The 14,787-nt window shown below is 46.0% G+C and overlaps 1 protein-coding gene across 1 annotated transcript in view; it reads right to left on the bottom strand.

Annotated features, from left to right (window-relative positions):
• Window positions 1-113: 113 nt before the first annotated feature.
• The window catches only part of Cat (catalase), a 32,242-nt gene continuing 17,568 nt past the window's right edge, over window positions 114-14,787 (bottom strand). Inside the window, 7 exon segments of the mRNA NM_012520.2 lie at window positions 114-1,010; window positions 1,268-1,351; window positions 3,237-3,344; window positions 6,204-6,334; window positions 9,107-9,245; window positions 13,359-13,511; window positions 14,002-14,193. Coding sequence (NP_036652.1) covers window positions 945-1,010; window positions 1,268-1,351; window positions 3,237-3,344; window positions 6,204-6,334; window positions 9,107-9,245; window positions 13,359-13,511; window positions 14,002-14,193 — 873 coding nt within the window. The 3' untranslated portion in view covers window positions 114-944.

A 14,787-nucleotide genomic window follows, 5' to 3' on the forward strand; every position in this document is an offset into this window, starting at 1 on the left:
GAACACCATGGACAGACAGCACGGAGTCCTCTGGCTGCTGGCACTTTCACTGTTACAGCAGACAAAACTTGTGTTTCACATTATACAGAGTTGAAAGAAATCAAACACCATCCTTCCATGAAGATCATTTTATTGTAAAAATGTAAGCAAATACAAATCACCCTATGTGAAATCACTGTGTATCAGCATAAACATAATTTCAAGGGGAAAAGGAATCCAATCAACTACACAGGAATAAACATTAAGTTTCAACAGTGCTAAAGTTATTTTTGGAAGACATGATCCAAGTATGGTTTTTCTTATAAGGACCTTAGAAAAATAAAAAAAAAATTCTGGGTGGGCCATCTTTATAATCCCTTCATTCATGTGTGTGTGTGTGTGTGTGTGTGTGTGTGTGTGTGTGTGTGTGTGTGCCTATGTGTGTATGTTTGTGTTGTGTGTTCTGTGTGTGTAGTGTATGTGTGTGTTGTGTATGTGTGTTTTAGTGTGTGTGTGTGTGTGTGTGTATAGTGTATGTGTGTTTTGGTGTGTGTGTGTGTGTGTGTGTGTGTGTGTTGTATATATACCAGGCTGTGAGGTAACATAAGACTATAGTAAAATCACCAAGATTTTATCATATATCATATCTAATCAAATCATGTTTCTGGCTAGAAAACCTTTCTTGTAATCATTTTAAATGAATAATCCAAACAGAAGTCCTAAGCAGATCCATGTTTCTGTTAAGTGATTGCTAAGCCCTAATCTTTAATTTCCCCCTCGGGAAATGTCATCAAAAGCATGGCTATCATTCACTCTAGAAGCTTGGATTATCGTTTTAAAGACGTCAGCGTGAGTCTGCGCTTCAGCAGGGGAGACTCCATCCAGCGATGATTACTGGTGAGGCTTGTGCCCTGCTTCATGAGGGATCTCCTCAGTGCAGGCTGAGGAGGCTGAGCACCCGTGCTTTACAGGTTAGCTTTTCCCTTGGCAGCTATGTGAGAGCCGGCCTGTACGTAGGTGTGAATTGCATTCTGGGTCAAAGAAAGAGAACACGAGACCAGCAAGTTAGGCACTTAGGATTTCTCTTAACAACTCAGAAATCAGTTCACCGTGAATGATTTCATATTGTGTGGGGCTAAAATGAAGCGTATGTGTTGTGCAAGTTCCTTAGGGCTCAAAGAAAAGACCTCACAACAGCTGAACTGAGGCAGTAATGGCAGTGGAAACCCAGCTGTATCTGACCCGCCCAGCACGGGCTCCTCTACCAGCCACACCACTCAGGGCTCACCTTAGGCTTCTGGGAGTTGTACTGGTCCAGAAGAGCCTGGACTCGGGCCCCGTAGTCAGGGTGGACGTCAGTGAAATTCTTGACCTGGAGTCAAAGGAAGATACACATTAGCATCTCCTCACCCCTACATTGACTGCCAGTGTCTTGTGCTTGGTTGGGGAGGGGAGGAAGGACATTTCAACAGGTCATTTTGGGTTCTGGGGAAAGACCTGGGGGTCCAGTATAAATTCTTCAGTCTATGGGCTGAGCTGCCTCAGAGAAGCTACTTCACCTATCTGAGTGTCCATGTCCCCCTCTCTAAATGAGCAAGACAATTACACTTATGTGGTCTCATAGAAACACATCTGGTCTTTATCCTCCATCCCTGAAGCCCATGGAATTTACTGCCGTCCGTGTGCCACTGAGATGGTATGGGAAATCCTGGTGAGCTGCAGGACAGAGCTGGGACCAGATACAACGAGCAGAGGATTCGAGGGTGGGACGTCCAATTCCACCCTGAGCCTACAGATGGTGTCCAGTCACGTCATAGCTGATGACCTGATCAGCCATACCTATGTAGGGAGACTTCCATGAAAGCCCTTGTATGACCTGGCTCTCAGAGCCTCCCCGTAGGTGTCGAGAGGCTGGTATGGCTGAGAGACATGAGAACTGGTCGCCCTTCCTTCCCACATCAAGCTCGTGCATCTCATCCATTGGTGAGTTCTGAGATGAGTTCAGGAGAAGGGGGTCCTGTGAGCCATCTTAGCAAATAATAAACTTGGCAGAGGATCCTGTGCACCCTGACAGCAGTCGGAACATGCACGTGCCAGCTATCTCGCTTGAATCTAAAGTGGAAGGGGTTCTTACAGGGTTCACCCCTAAATCCGGTGATGAAGCAAGTTCCAGGGACTCTTGTCACAGCTGAACTGAATTGTAAGAAACTAAATACCACCAAAGGTTCAGGAACTCTTATTGAGGGAGAAAGCAAACAACCAGCGTCTTATGGGGAAGACACACCCGAGTACAACACCTGTACCAGCTGCCAGGAAACAGCTGGCCCCATGGTGGATACCTAAGTAGTCAGTAACCTGTGGGAAAGGACAGACTTGGCACTGCCTCCATTGATATGATGTACAACACTGTCATATGCCAGGCAACTCCATGAAGGATTCCCAGCCACTGGGTGAGCCCCAGCAGACAGGGAAAAGGAGGCAGAGCACCGGGAACAAACAGCCTTTAGAGTTTTGGCATATATGAGGAGTCTGCCAAGGACGCATTGCCTGCTCTCCTCAGGACTGAGAGATAAAACCTGCCTTGCCCATCCCCCAGAGCAGCCACCAGGCTCTTTGCTGGTTCGTGATCTGGGCTCTGTAACATTCCAGGTAGTGGTCCTATGATCAGAGTAGCAGCAACTAACACATGGGGACAGAAAGGGTACTCAGTTCATAATGAATGTTCTGGGACAAACTAAAAATCTAGAAGCCAGAGAGAGGGCTTCAGGTAGCTCAATGAGACACATCCCAGCACCTTGACTCAGCCTGCTTTGGGGGATAGCTGGGTACTCACTCTAGAAAAGAGGCAAATTTCTATCTGTCTGAAGAGTCGTCACAGACTCATGGTGATGAACCTTGGCACAGGCTTCAAACCCGGCATCCTCTGAAAGCTTAAGGGACACGAGAGCAGAGCCACTGCTGACCACCACACACAGAACGGACTACGGCTGAATTAAACAGCACACCCAAGAATTCACTCTAAACTCAGCTGAATTTCTACACACTGGAAAACCAGACAAAAATGAGGGTGTGTGTCAACCAGACAAAACACCGAGACAAGCTAATCGGACTTTGACTGAGAACTGCTACTCTGTCTAAAGTGTCATCTCAGCTCAGGTAACCGAGAAACCGCTTTTTGACGCTAGGGTTCTCCCACACGGCTGCACTGCCTCTACGAGCCAGCAGGTGTCACCCTTCGCTGGCAAAGCCAGACTCACCGCTTTCCTCTGAATGAAAAGCTGAGCATCTTTCAGGTGGTTGGCAATGTTCTCACACAGGCGTTTCCTCTCCTCCTCATTCAACACCTTCGTATAGAATGTCCGCACCTGCTCAGCAACAAGAGGGCAAAAGACAAAACCACCATCTTACCATGAATAAAACACACCCAAGAGTCTACATTTGAAATGCACAATTAAAAATCACCGAAAAATTTTAATGAAAACTGCCATTTGTGTTGAATTAATTTATTTTGAATTCTTTTGTTAGTAATAGCTTATAACCGGTTTTCTTCTCTGTGTATCCGTGCAAGTGTGCATGTGTGTACGTGTGTGTGTGTGTGTGTGTGTGTGTGTGTGTGTGTGTGTGTGTCCAATTTTCTCAGGACTGGTTGCTCCCACTTAGTTGCTTCCAAGGGGTGTGCTCAGTCTGGTGGGCAGTATTTCCAAAATGGCGCACTTTCCTGGTCCTCGGCGCTATGTTGAGACCAGATGTAACTTTCTGCAACCCACAAAACCTACAACTTGAACTTTAACTCCTGGGAGGCATAACCCCTTCACGGGGGAAATATTGGTCACTCTCCCACAGGGCACACACTTCCCGTATAGCTCTACTTGCTACTGTGACTCGCCTTCACTGCGGACGGAAAGGTAGCCTGTTCAGCTGAGTGCAGTACCTTTCCAGAGTATCTGATATAGTCTGTCTATGGAGGGAGGGAGGAGGCAGGCAGGGATGGAGGGAGAGCTGGAGGGGGAGGAGGTAGACAGCCCTCTATGATCCTTTTATATTTATTTATTTACTTAGCATGCACAAGCATGTGCACACATATGCATGCCATGGCACATGTGTAGATGTTAAAGGACAACTTGTGGTATCAGCTCTTTCTTCTATGTGGATTCCAGGGATCAAACTCCGTTTGTTAGGCTTGGCTGAAAGCGCCTTTAACCACTGAGCCGTCTCGTTGCCCTAAAAGGGGTTTCTGGAAGCATTTCCAGTGGTCACTGCAGCCAGCTTCTCACAGGTGCTGACTGTCAATGGTTCAGGGATTCTGTTAGCAGGCTACCTGCGCATACACAACTCTTTCCCTCCAGCTTTTCTGAGCTTTGCCATGAGCCCTTGCTTCATTCTCTTTTATGTGTATGAATGTTTCCCCTGCCTGTATTAGAATACACACCACATGCTTGCCTGTGCCCAGGAGGTCAGACAAGGGTGTCACAGTCCGTGAAACTCAAGTTTCAGATGGTTGTGAGCCACATATGGATGTTGGGAATTGAACCCTGGTCTTCTGCAAGAATAAGAAGTGCTCTTAACCACTGAGCCATCTCTCCGGTCCCTCTTCAAAGCTTTTAATCCGTCTTTCCAATGTTCTTCACAAGAGGATAGGCCTGATATGAACAAGTCCTCTGAGCCAGAGGCCACATGACTCATTTTTAAGGAACTGAACATGAAGCTCCCTCCTTAGGTATCGGTTATAGGACTTTTATTATTGCAACACTGTGCTTTGAACCCATGATACCAGTGTCATGGCTAGTTATAAACATGGTCCTACATAATGATAAAACCTCTCACTAAAATGAGGAAGGCCATAATAAAGCTCACCCAGCAAACCTTCATGTACAAACGACAGTCTCATTCCTAAAGGAGTTGTATAGGCTTGCCTTGTACCTACCATGACCTGATACAAGCAAACCCTTGATTGCCCAGGCTATACTGCAATACATTTGATGTCCCCACACCTCTAAAAATAAAACCTTACTATAAAAGGCTTACCTAAATGGGCTTTCTATACCACAATAAAATAGCGCGCGCGCGCGCACACGCACACACACACACACACTCGCACACCTTTCAAACAAAAACATCTTCACAGTGAATCCATTTATGTATTTATAAACATTTCACTTGGAATCTACATTTTTAAACTGAGAAAATAAAAATATTTTATAAAAATAAAAATTTAAATATCGATTTTATAGACTTCCACTCAGGACTCCAGAGCAACTACCTTCTCTTTCTTTGGCTGGGTGTGGTGGAAGTTACACTGAGCACATCCCAGCCCACACACAGCCTCCCACAGCATCCACTGGAAAAGCCCTCCGGGCAGATAACTGGAAACAGGTGAGCACCTGACCCAGGGCAGCTAGCAGTGGGGTGATCTGGGGTCAGTGAATGAATCTGGGGTAAAAACAGCCATCAGATTCTCTCTCAACTATGACAAAAATAGAGTGAAAGGTGCTCAAAAAGAGAAAAGCTGAGAAGAAAAACATCAGAAAAAGAGAGTGGGTCGGCCAGCCATGGGCGTGGCCAAGAAGCAGCAGAAGTTGGGGGCGGGGGTCAACAAGCAACCAATAGTGGAAAGCAGAAGGGAACACCTGCAGAACAGCAGAGCCAGGTGCCCAGGAGCCCTGAGTGGAACCCCACACCCTCTCGCTGCCAGCTCTGTTCTGCGTTTTCCAGGATTGGGATTCACACCCAAGGCAGGCAAAGAACTGTTTTCCCGGCCCTCAGAGGCTGTCTTGGGTGACCGGGTCCCTGGGAAACGGGCTCCTCTGCCAGGATGTTTATGTCTCATTTGCCCAGTTCTTAGAGTCCCAGGAGATCATTTTCCCCAGCATCACCAACTTCACCATTTCAATAAAGCTGGGCGACCGAGGATGAGTCCCCATGTCTGAAATGGACAGAGTAGCATGACAGCTCTGTGGCTCCAGCCAACGGACACTGATCCGCTGGTAGCACTAAGTCTTCTTTGGATTCAATTCAAGATGCACTAGACAGAAAGTCAGACGTGAGGACATAAGCCTTCAGTCCCAGCACTTGGGAGAGAGAAGTAAGGAAGGTGGTATGTATGAATTCTAGGCCAGCCTGGTCTATATAGTAGCCGAGCTATATAATGAGACTGATGGACTCTGTAATGAGGTCTGACGGGAAAACCAGCCAAGTGCCCACCGAGGAGCTGATAAAGCCATTACCTGAGTGACGTTGTCTTCATTAGCACTGTTGAAGCGCTTCACATCTGCAGAGCACTGGCTATGGTGCTCCAGGGCCGAGCCCTGCTGCTCTGGTGCGCTGAAGCTGTTGGGGTAGTAGTTGGGAGCACCACCTTTAACAGGAAGCAGAGACATTCTTAGGGGACCGACCAGTGCACACGAGTCATCAGTGTGGGAAGGAGCAGGCCCCAAGGTAATGGAACACACACACATTAGGTACAGAAGTGACACACCCCAGGCTGGGAAATGACTCCTCTCTTCCCAGGCCTAACTGCAGGCTCTGTCTACATGCGCACGTGGGCTGCCTCACTCTCAGCCTGAGTGCAAGGGTCTCAAATCCGAGTCAGCACTTCAAAGGTCCCCGTCTACAACACCTCCTGGTGCTTACTGGAAGGTTCTGCAGAGATTTGACGTGGTTGCCACTGAGATCAGGCCCGGAGACAATGTAGTTTCATTTGGATGCAGGCTCCATCTAAACATTGACTCAATTGTGAAGAGCAGCCTAGTTCTGTCCCCTCATTTGCAGACCTAATCTGAAGCTCTGAGAGTTCACGCATCTGAGAGTTGCTGCATTGGGGTGGGGGTGGGGGTCGAGGGGAGAAGAAGCTGCAGCATTTCTGTCAGTTTCCATGAGAAAACGTGACAAAACTCTTCTTCACATGCCTGAAGATTCTGGAACATCTCTACTTAGCTGTTTCTAATGCTCACCCCAATTCTATCTTTACCCTCCCCACTTAGAAAAGAAAAAAAAAATCTGTATTTGTAATATGCTAGTTTTCATTTATCTCGATTTATTGGACAAAATATTGGCAGATATAATTATATATCTTTCATGATTCTGAAATAAAAAATAAGGCTTTTCCTCATCGTGATATTTTTTATTAACTATTATTTACTCTGTGTGTGTGTGTGTGTGTGTGTGTGTTCACACGTGCGCGCAGGTATACTTATACCACAAAATATGTGGACATCAGAGGACAACTTGCGGGAGTCAACTCCCTCCTCCACCCACCATGTGGGGCCCAGGGAATGAACTCACATCTCCGAGCTTGCAGCAGGTACCCTGAACCCTTGGAGCAACCTCACTGCCCACTTGACGTGGTATATTTACTTTCCAGACGGACACTCTGCTTTGGCTGGTAGGAGCATAAGCTTGACTATCAGAGCTCAGGCTGCCTGTACAAACAATGCCTAGGAACATAAGAAGCGGCTAACAGGAAGCAGCCTGTGGCTGGAACACTTCATGGCTCCCTTCCGGAACAGATTATCCACTGTGGATAATTAGGAGATGCCGCCTATCACAGTGATCGAGGCGCCAGGGTGTGTGCAGAGAAAAAACAGCCCCATGCCATTGTGGCAATCAGCCACTCATTTCAGTGGGTAGCCTTGGGGCAGCTGCATCACTATGGCAAGCAAAGACTTCAACAGCTAACTGCCACAATATGGAATTCACCCCTTGAGAGGTTTTTAATTCTATTTTCAAGTACATTCTGACCTTTACCCAAAAGAGGGAGTTGTCCTGGTGGTACTGGTAACTGGAAACAATTAAGCTCTTTCATGAGAATTTCCAGAGCACAGCCCAAATGCGCTCTAAAATCAAGCAGAGGACTTCAACACTGGCCCCAGAGCAACGTTCTCACAAGCGTGCCAGTGGGATGTAAACGTGAAATAATTAACTATAAATGAAACTCAAGATAAACAATGACACCTGTGTCATCCACAGCTGCAATAACAAAAGGACCACTGAAGAAGGAAAAAGAACGTAAGCCCAGAAGACCAGAAAGGCAGGATTCAGACACAGAGTATCTACTACTTCAGATCCATGCCTTGAGTCCTAAGGGAGCAGAAATACTAGACCTACTGGAGTTTGGCAGAAAGCATGCACACTCAGTAAATACCAGGGAGACCTGGGAGTAAGGACAGGACAGTTGAGCACAAAATAGCATATGCAAAACAATTAAATGTGGGAAAATGGCCCCTGAAAAAGCAAGGCAAGGAATACAGAAAGATGCAATTGTCATGGCCTATGGGTTCTAGAACTGTTAAATGGATTTCTGTCCTCTATAGTCCAAGTTGCCTTTAGAGTACGCATGTTCTTTTTTATTGGAGGTGACCCTATAACAGTCCATGTTTGATTTCTGTACAGATAGCAATGGTTTCAAATAGACATCACTGGTCAAACTTCCGCAGAGATCAATTTCTACAGTTATCGCTTAAACACAGGCTCCCGGCATGAGATTAAAAACTAAGATACTCATTAAACTGGAAGATTAAAAGAAACACATCAACCAATCTCTCTGCTTGGCTAACCAGAATTAAGACCTGAGGCTGTCTGTGCATTGGCTTCAGAAGGTAAGATGGGAAAGCCATGCACTTGACAAATGAACCCCTAACACTCAAATGCAGGAGAATGTCATCTTGGTAGATGACTTAGGTAGATTCAACTTGGACAAAAAACACGGAAGAAGAGACCCCCTTGATTTTCTTTCTCTCTTTCTTCCCTTCCAAATTCCAGTCAAAGCCAAGGTCTCAGAAGGGTAAGAGTGACTTGAGGAATTGCACATCCTGTAGCTTAGGCTGGATACACTCCACAGCAGCCATTGTGCTAGGCCCTCCTCCTAGCCTTTTACTTCAGACAGACACCAAGGGCAATGTGAGGAGGGAACTCTCAAGGATGTTTTTAAAATGGACAGAAACCAGGAGAGACCATGGACGGGCAGCTCAAAACTTCCCGACTGAGGATCTGGGTGCTGGCAGTGCCTATAGAGCATGTCACAGCACAGGAAGTCTCACAGTTTGAGGGCCACTGGCCTAGCATCCTTGCCCACCCAGTCCCATGCTCTCTCTGCCTTTACAGGGAAGGAGTCAAATATACCCAGGCCTACCCTGGTTGTCATGCATGCACATGGGGCCATCGCGCTGGTAGTTGGCCACGCGAGCACGGTAGGGACAGTTCACAGGTATCTGCAGATAGTTTGGTCCCAGGCGGTGGCGGTGAGTGTCTGGGTAAGCAAAAAGGCGGCCCTACAGTAATACACAACAGACATTAAGAACAGTCACGTAAGAAATAGGAATTAAACTATGAGCATCATTCTAAAATTCAAAGCACATGAATACCGACCGCATAACCTTGCCTAGCTCTGCTGGGCAGAGTCAAGAGTCTTCCCATTTAGAAAGTGCATCTCCCTAAAGAAGCCACCCCTAATCACCCCTGCCACCTGGCCATCACTTCACATCTGTCCTAGACAACGGTGCCTACCTGCCCCCCAGGACACAGTACTGCCTTGGTGTGATATTTCCCAGTTCACCTCAACAGAATCCTGAAGTAATTCTCCATCTCCCCAGCCTCTACTCCAAGGGAAGACTCGAGCCTTTGCCCTTAAAACAGCACCATTCTCCAAAGCCGTCCGTGTGGAAACTGTTCAGAGACGCACCTCCCACACAGTATGGTGAATTAGACACTCTGTATTCTGAGATTTACTAACAAGCATGGAAAGAAAGCGGTGGTTGGAACCACTGGCCCTCCACGGCCACAGGTAATGAGTCTGAGGCTAACCAGGATATGCAAATCACGCCTCATATTTCCCATTCCCTTTAGCATTCCCTTGGCATTCCCTTTAGCAGGAGGCTCCGCACTGGTCTCACTAACCAATCACTGAGCTCTTCTCAGCATACGAGGCTCACTGCCCTGAGTCCTAGAAAGCCTTCTTTGGTTCCTAATTACAGATAGCAAAACAAAAACAAGGGCTAAAAAATTAGAAAGGAGACTGTGAGAGGGGGAAAAGAGATCGTAGGGAGAAGGAAGAAATAGAGGGGGTAATAGAATAAATGTGACATAAGAGCAGAAGGGATTTAGGGGAGCAGTATGGAGAAGGAAGGGAAGATGGAGGGCAAAGGAAGAATATAAGGGAGGGCAGAGGGGGAAGGGTATATATGCATATATAAACAAAGAATAATATATACATATATGTGTGCGTGTGTGTTAATGAAAACTCATTAATGTGTATGCTAACTTAGATTGATTTAAAAATTTAAAATTGAACTACATTTCTTTCTTTTTTTTTTTTTTTTTTTGGTTCTTTTTTTCGGAGCTGGGGACCGAACCCAGGGCCTTGCGCTTCCTAGGCAAGCGCTCTACCACTGAGCTAAATCCCCAACCCTGAACTACATTTCTCAAATGAGCATTAAAAAGTAAACCTAAGCACGGAGGTAGAGAAGGGGAACACAGCAGTTACTTTGTAACAAACACTCACATCTGCATGCTTAATGCAGTCCCACCGACTCTGCCAACACTGCTGCTCACTAAGCCTTCCCCCACAATCACTCCGAATCACCTAGGTAACGTTTAGATGTCTGGTCATGCAAGTGTGACTGGACCTGAGCAGGCTGTCTCCACTCGCTCCAGAAACCGTGCCCAAGGGCATCGACAGGCAGGCTGTAACAGTCATAGGTAGCTCCTGAATGGCCCGAGGGCATCGACAGGCTATAACAGAGTCTCAGGTAGCTCCCGGATGGAGCGGCTAGCATAGTGGTTCTCAACCTTCCTAATGCTGCAGCCCTTTCACACAGTTCTTCATTTAGTGGTGATGCCCAACCATAAAATTATTCTTGTTGCTACTTCTTAACTGTAATTTTACTACTGTTATGAATTGTAATGTAAATATTGTGTTTTCCAATGGTCTTAGGTGACTCTGTGAAAAGGCCATTGGATCTCAAGGGGGTCGCGACCCACAGGTTGAGAACCAGTGCTCTAGCACCCCACTCTGGTGTACCCCACTCTGGTTTGTTCGCTTTACAGTAAGCTGGAAACCCTAACCCTGTCAATGAGTAGAGGTGACACAGACAGGTCGAGAGATGGGTGCAGTGAGCGCTCACACTGACAGTGACCTGCAGGGAGGCTGTGCCCAAGGCTTTGCCCTTTACACCACTGTTCTACCTGACCAACAGCTCTGCCCCACTCAAGCAACCCGTACAACTTCTTTCCAGATCCCAGCAGACAAATGACCACGTACAGGAGCAAAGAAAGGCCGCACAGCTGCATGGCCAGGCACCCAGTACAGTCTGCTTCCTGCATTACTGTCTGCCTTTCGTGATGCTCTGGTTTACCGCTTTGGATTAAGTTTGAAGATTTATTAATATGACCTGGTTTAAATGTAAACAAAGATGCTGCCCATCCACACAGTAAAGTCACTGCCCAGCTTCAGGGCTCACTCTCCTCAGGAGTAATTACAGTCTTCTTAACGAGCTCTCTGCCCCAGTATTCCCATAAATAATCTTCCTAAGGACCCGTAGATTACAGTCCTCATCCACTCAAACGACCAAACAGCTAACGGAACCCAATAGTCCTTCCCCAGCTGCATGGCTCCTCACAAGCACCACAGAATTAGAATATATGGCTAAATACCAGCCCCGTCCCTGGCTTACATTTGTTTTCCCTCATCGCACAGAATATGGTTGTGGCTGCTTCACCCTGGGCTTCACAGTTTGCTTTACTGTGTGACTGACCCGATATCTGGTCAGGTGTCACCGTGGTCCCAACGAACATGGGTGAAATGGACTCTCAGGAAGACTGTGAGCCATCTTTTATTTTGTATTTTTCAATTCATTTTCTCAACATCAGTATGTATTATGTAGTCTGAGCTCTGGCCGTGGTGACTTCATGACCCGGTGTACCCTGCTATTTCCACAATCGCACAGTTCAGTTCCCTTGAGCCCACCCAGCAGGGAAGGCTGTGGGCAGGCTATACAGCTGGACTTCCTCTATTCCCCAGTACCAACCACGCCGCTAACATGTCTGTCTGCTTTTAGCTTACGCTGGCTACTCCAGTTCCCTTTCTGTCCCTACCTGCAGCTCCTTCCTTTGCCACCATCACTGAGGAGAATTGCTCTCCTTGACAGCTACCAGGCTGTGCTTCTTAAAGCTGGAAAGTCCTTCTATCTTCCCAGAACAGACACTTGCACGATGTCCAACATCTAAAGGCTCCTCTAAGAGTGTTGGTGAACATGTGCACACCCACTCCTCTCATCCAGGACAGAGTGGCTACTATAGTTTAGACATTCTCAACGCAGCACACCTCTGTGCCTGTCCTCATGCCTTCTACTGTCTGTGTCACTTGCTGAATGGAAAATCAGCCTTCACATGCCATCTTGTCCCTAGAACTTTGTGTGACCCCGTCTCACATCTGTCATAGTACTCTCTCTGCCTTATACCATGGTTGTCCAGGGTTTCACAGAACCACACCTAGCAGGGCACTACTCAACTACGGTAAGGACAACTGACTTTCAAAAACAGTATCAGATGTCCCCAGTGCCACAGCAAAGAACCGCAGACACACAGAGAACCTCAGCTTGCTCTCCAAGGAGCCTGACACCTGCCAGGGATCAGAACTTATGTAAGCAGCAACCTTCGACCGCTGTGGTCTGATCTAAGGTCTGATCTTTAACCCCTGCTTAGTGTTCACAGTCTAAACACACAGAAGATTGGTTTGCACAGCAATTATTAAGCCAAATTTTTTTTCCTATTGATTCCTAGTCCAAAGTAGAATTTTCCCTCTTTGACCTTTTGGCACAGCGCCCTAGAGAGCGGTTTAAAGGGTGCTGAATGCCTACTGAGATCACATGATTAAGCCATTCCACTGCCATTAATCAAGTCGGGTTAATGAAGATCATCCACGGAGCCATTTCCAGAGATAGAAAATATCTCTGAAACATCGCTTGGAGCCATTTCCAGAGATAGAAAATATCTCTGAAACATCGCTTGGAATAGGAAATGGGTATGGTATGGTGTCGACGGTTCTAATAATTCATTAATCCTCATAGGTTGATCTAGCCATGCTATTTTTTTATAAAATATGGAGTCATAACTATTATATCTTTTTTCCAAAATCAAGTGTTCACATCTTGAAATGTTGGATATTTTATTGTGGACGTGTTTTATAACTGGTGTAACTAAAGAATGACCATCTAAAGGATGTCTCCTCCAAGTGACCTCACAGGAATTAAGCACCTCAAATAAAATTCAAGCGAAAGGTCTAGTAATTCCTCATAAATGATCATGCCAAGTTACGCACCGTGTGCACATGTATGTGTGTGCACAGTCAGACACCTGCCTCAGAACGTGTCATCTCGCTAGCTTACCTGGAGCATCTTGTCCGGGCTGGGCTCAATGCCAGGGGGCATGTTGCTTGGGTCAAAAGCCATCTGTTCAACTTCAGCAAAATAATTAGCAGGATTTCTGTTTAAGACCAGTTTGCCAACTGGTATAAGAGGGTAGTCCTTGTGAGGCCAAACCTGAAAACAATGTCACATTCATAATTACCAGACAGTCAGCCGGCGGATCTGAAAGGCCCTCATGAAAACACCAACTTTCACATATAATCAAGTCAGTGAAAATAATTCTTAACCCAACAGAAACATGATAAGAATTTCAGGCGATTGCCTTATCATTTTGTAATAGTAAGTAGTAAATATTGACACTGGTGCAGAAACAGTAAATTAGCTTTTCAAAACTTGTCCCCTGCTAATAACACAGGAAGTCTCTAAAGTGACCTCAGGGAGTTCCCCACACAGGAGTGCAGGTGAGGCACTCACTCGCAGGCATAGGTCACGCTGAGTCACCACCGTCAACCGCCGCTTGTCTAGCCTGCTCTTGTCACAGTGGATTCACGGCTATAATTTACATTATTATTAATAGCAGTCGTAGTCGTAGCAGCAGCAACAGCAGCAGCAGGAGGAGTATACAGGAAGATCTTACAAAATAATACAGCTGCTGCTTCCTTACCTTGGTCAGGTCAAATGGATTAAATGGGAAGGTTTCTGCCTCCTTGAAAGTCATGACCTGGATGTAAAAAGTCCAGGATGGGTAATTGCCACTGGCGATGGCATTGAAAAGATCTCGGAGGCCATAATCCGGGTCTTCCTGTGCAAGTCTTCCTGCCTCTTCAACAGGCAAGTTTTTGATGCCCTGGTCAGTCTGCAGAGTGAAAGTAAGAAACTCATATGGAGTTTAGGAAAGAGGTTACAAAATGTAACCAGTACTTCATTGAAGGGTTCTAAGCAACACAGCCCATTTGGGTAACACAATGATATTTTCCTTAAATCATACGTTTATTGTTCAGAATCAACACTAATAAATTTATAGGAAACTATATTTATTTATACCAATTCTTTTCAATGTTAAATTATTCCTCTTTCCCTTTATGTATTCTATATCATTTGAAATTTTATGCTATTACTTTTTAATGAGAAAAAAACTGTCTTAAAAAGATAAATTCTAATCCACTAAAATAAGCAAAAGATAATTCACTTCCTTTTTAACTAATACATTAAAACACCAAAACTATGCATATTAATTGAGAATATTTACCATCCCCTTATAGCAAAACACTGAAATCCTTTCTTCCAGGTTTTTGAGAGATGTAGTGCAGTGGCTGTCTTTAGTCACATACAACAGCTCACTAAACTTGATCCTCCCAGCTGTGACTAAGCCAGCTTCCCACCCCCACCCCCGCCCCTCTGCTCACCCTGGACTCTGAGGACCACCATTTCTAATTCTCAAATCCCACCA

Source organism: Rattus norvegicus, chromosome 3 (assembly GCF_021556685.1).
Source record: "Rattus norvegicus strain SHRSP/BbbUtx chromosome 3, alternate assembly SHRSP_T2T, whole genome shotgun sequence".
In the NCBI taxonomy this organism is placed as follows: domain Eukaryota; kingdom Metazoa; phylum Chordata; class Mammalia; order Rodentia; family Muridae; genus Rattus; species Rattus norvegicus.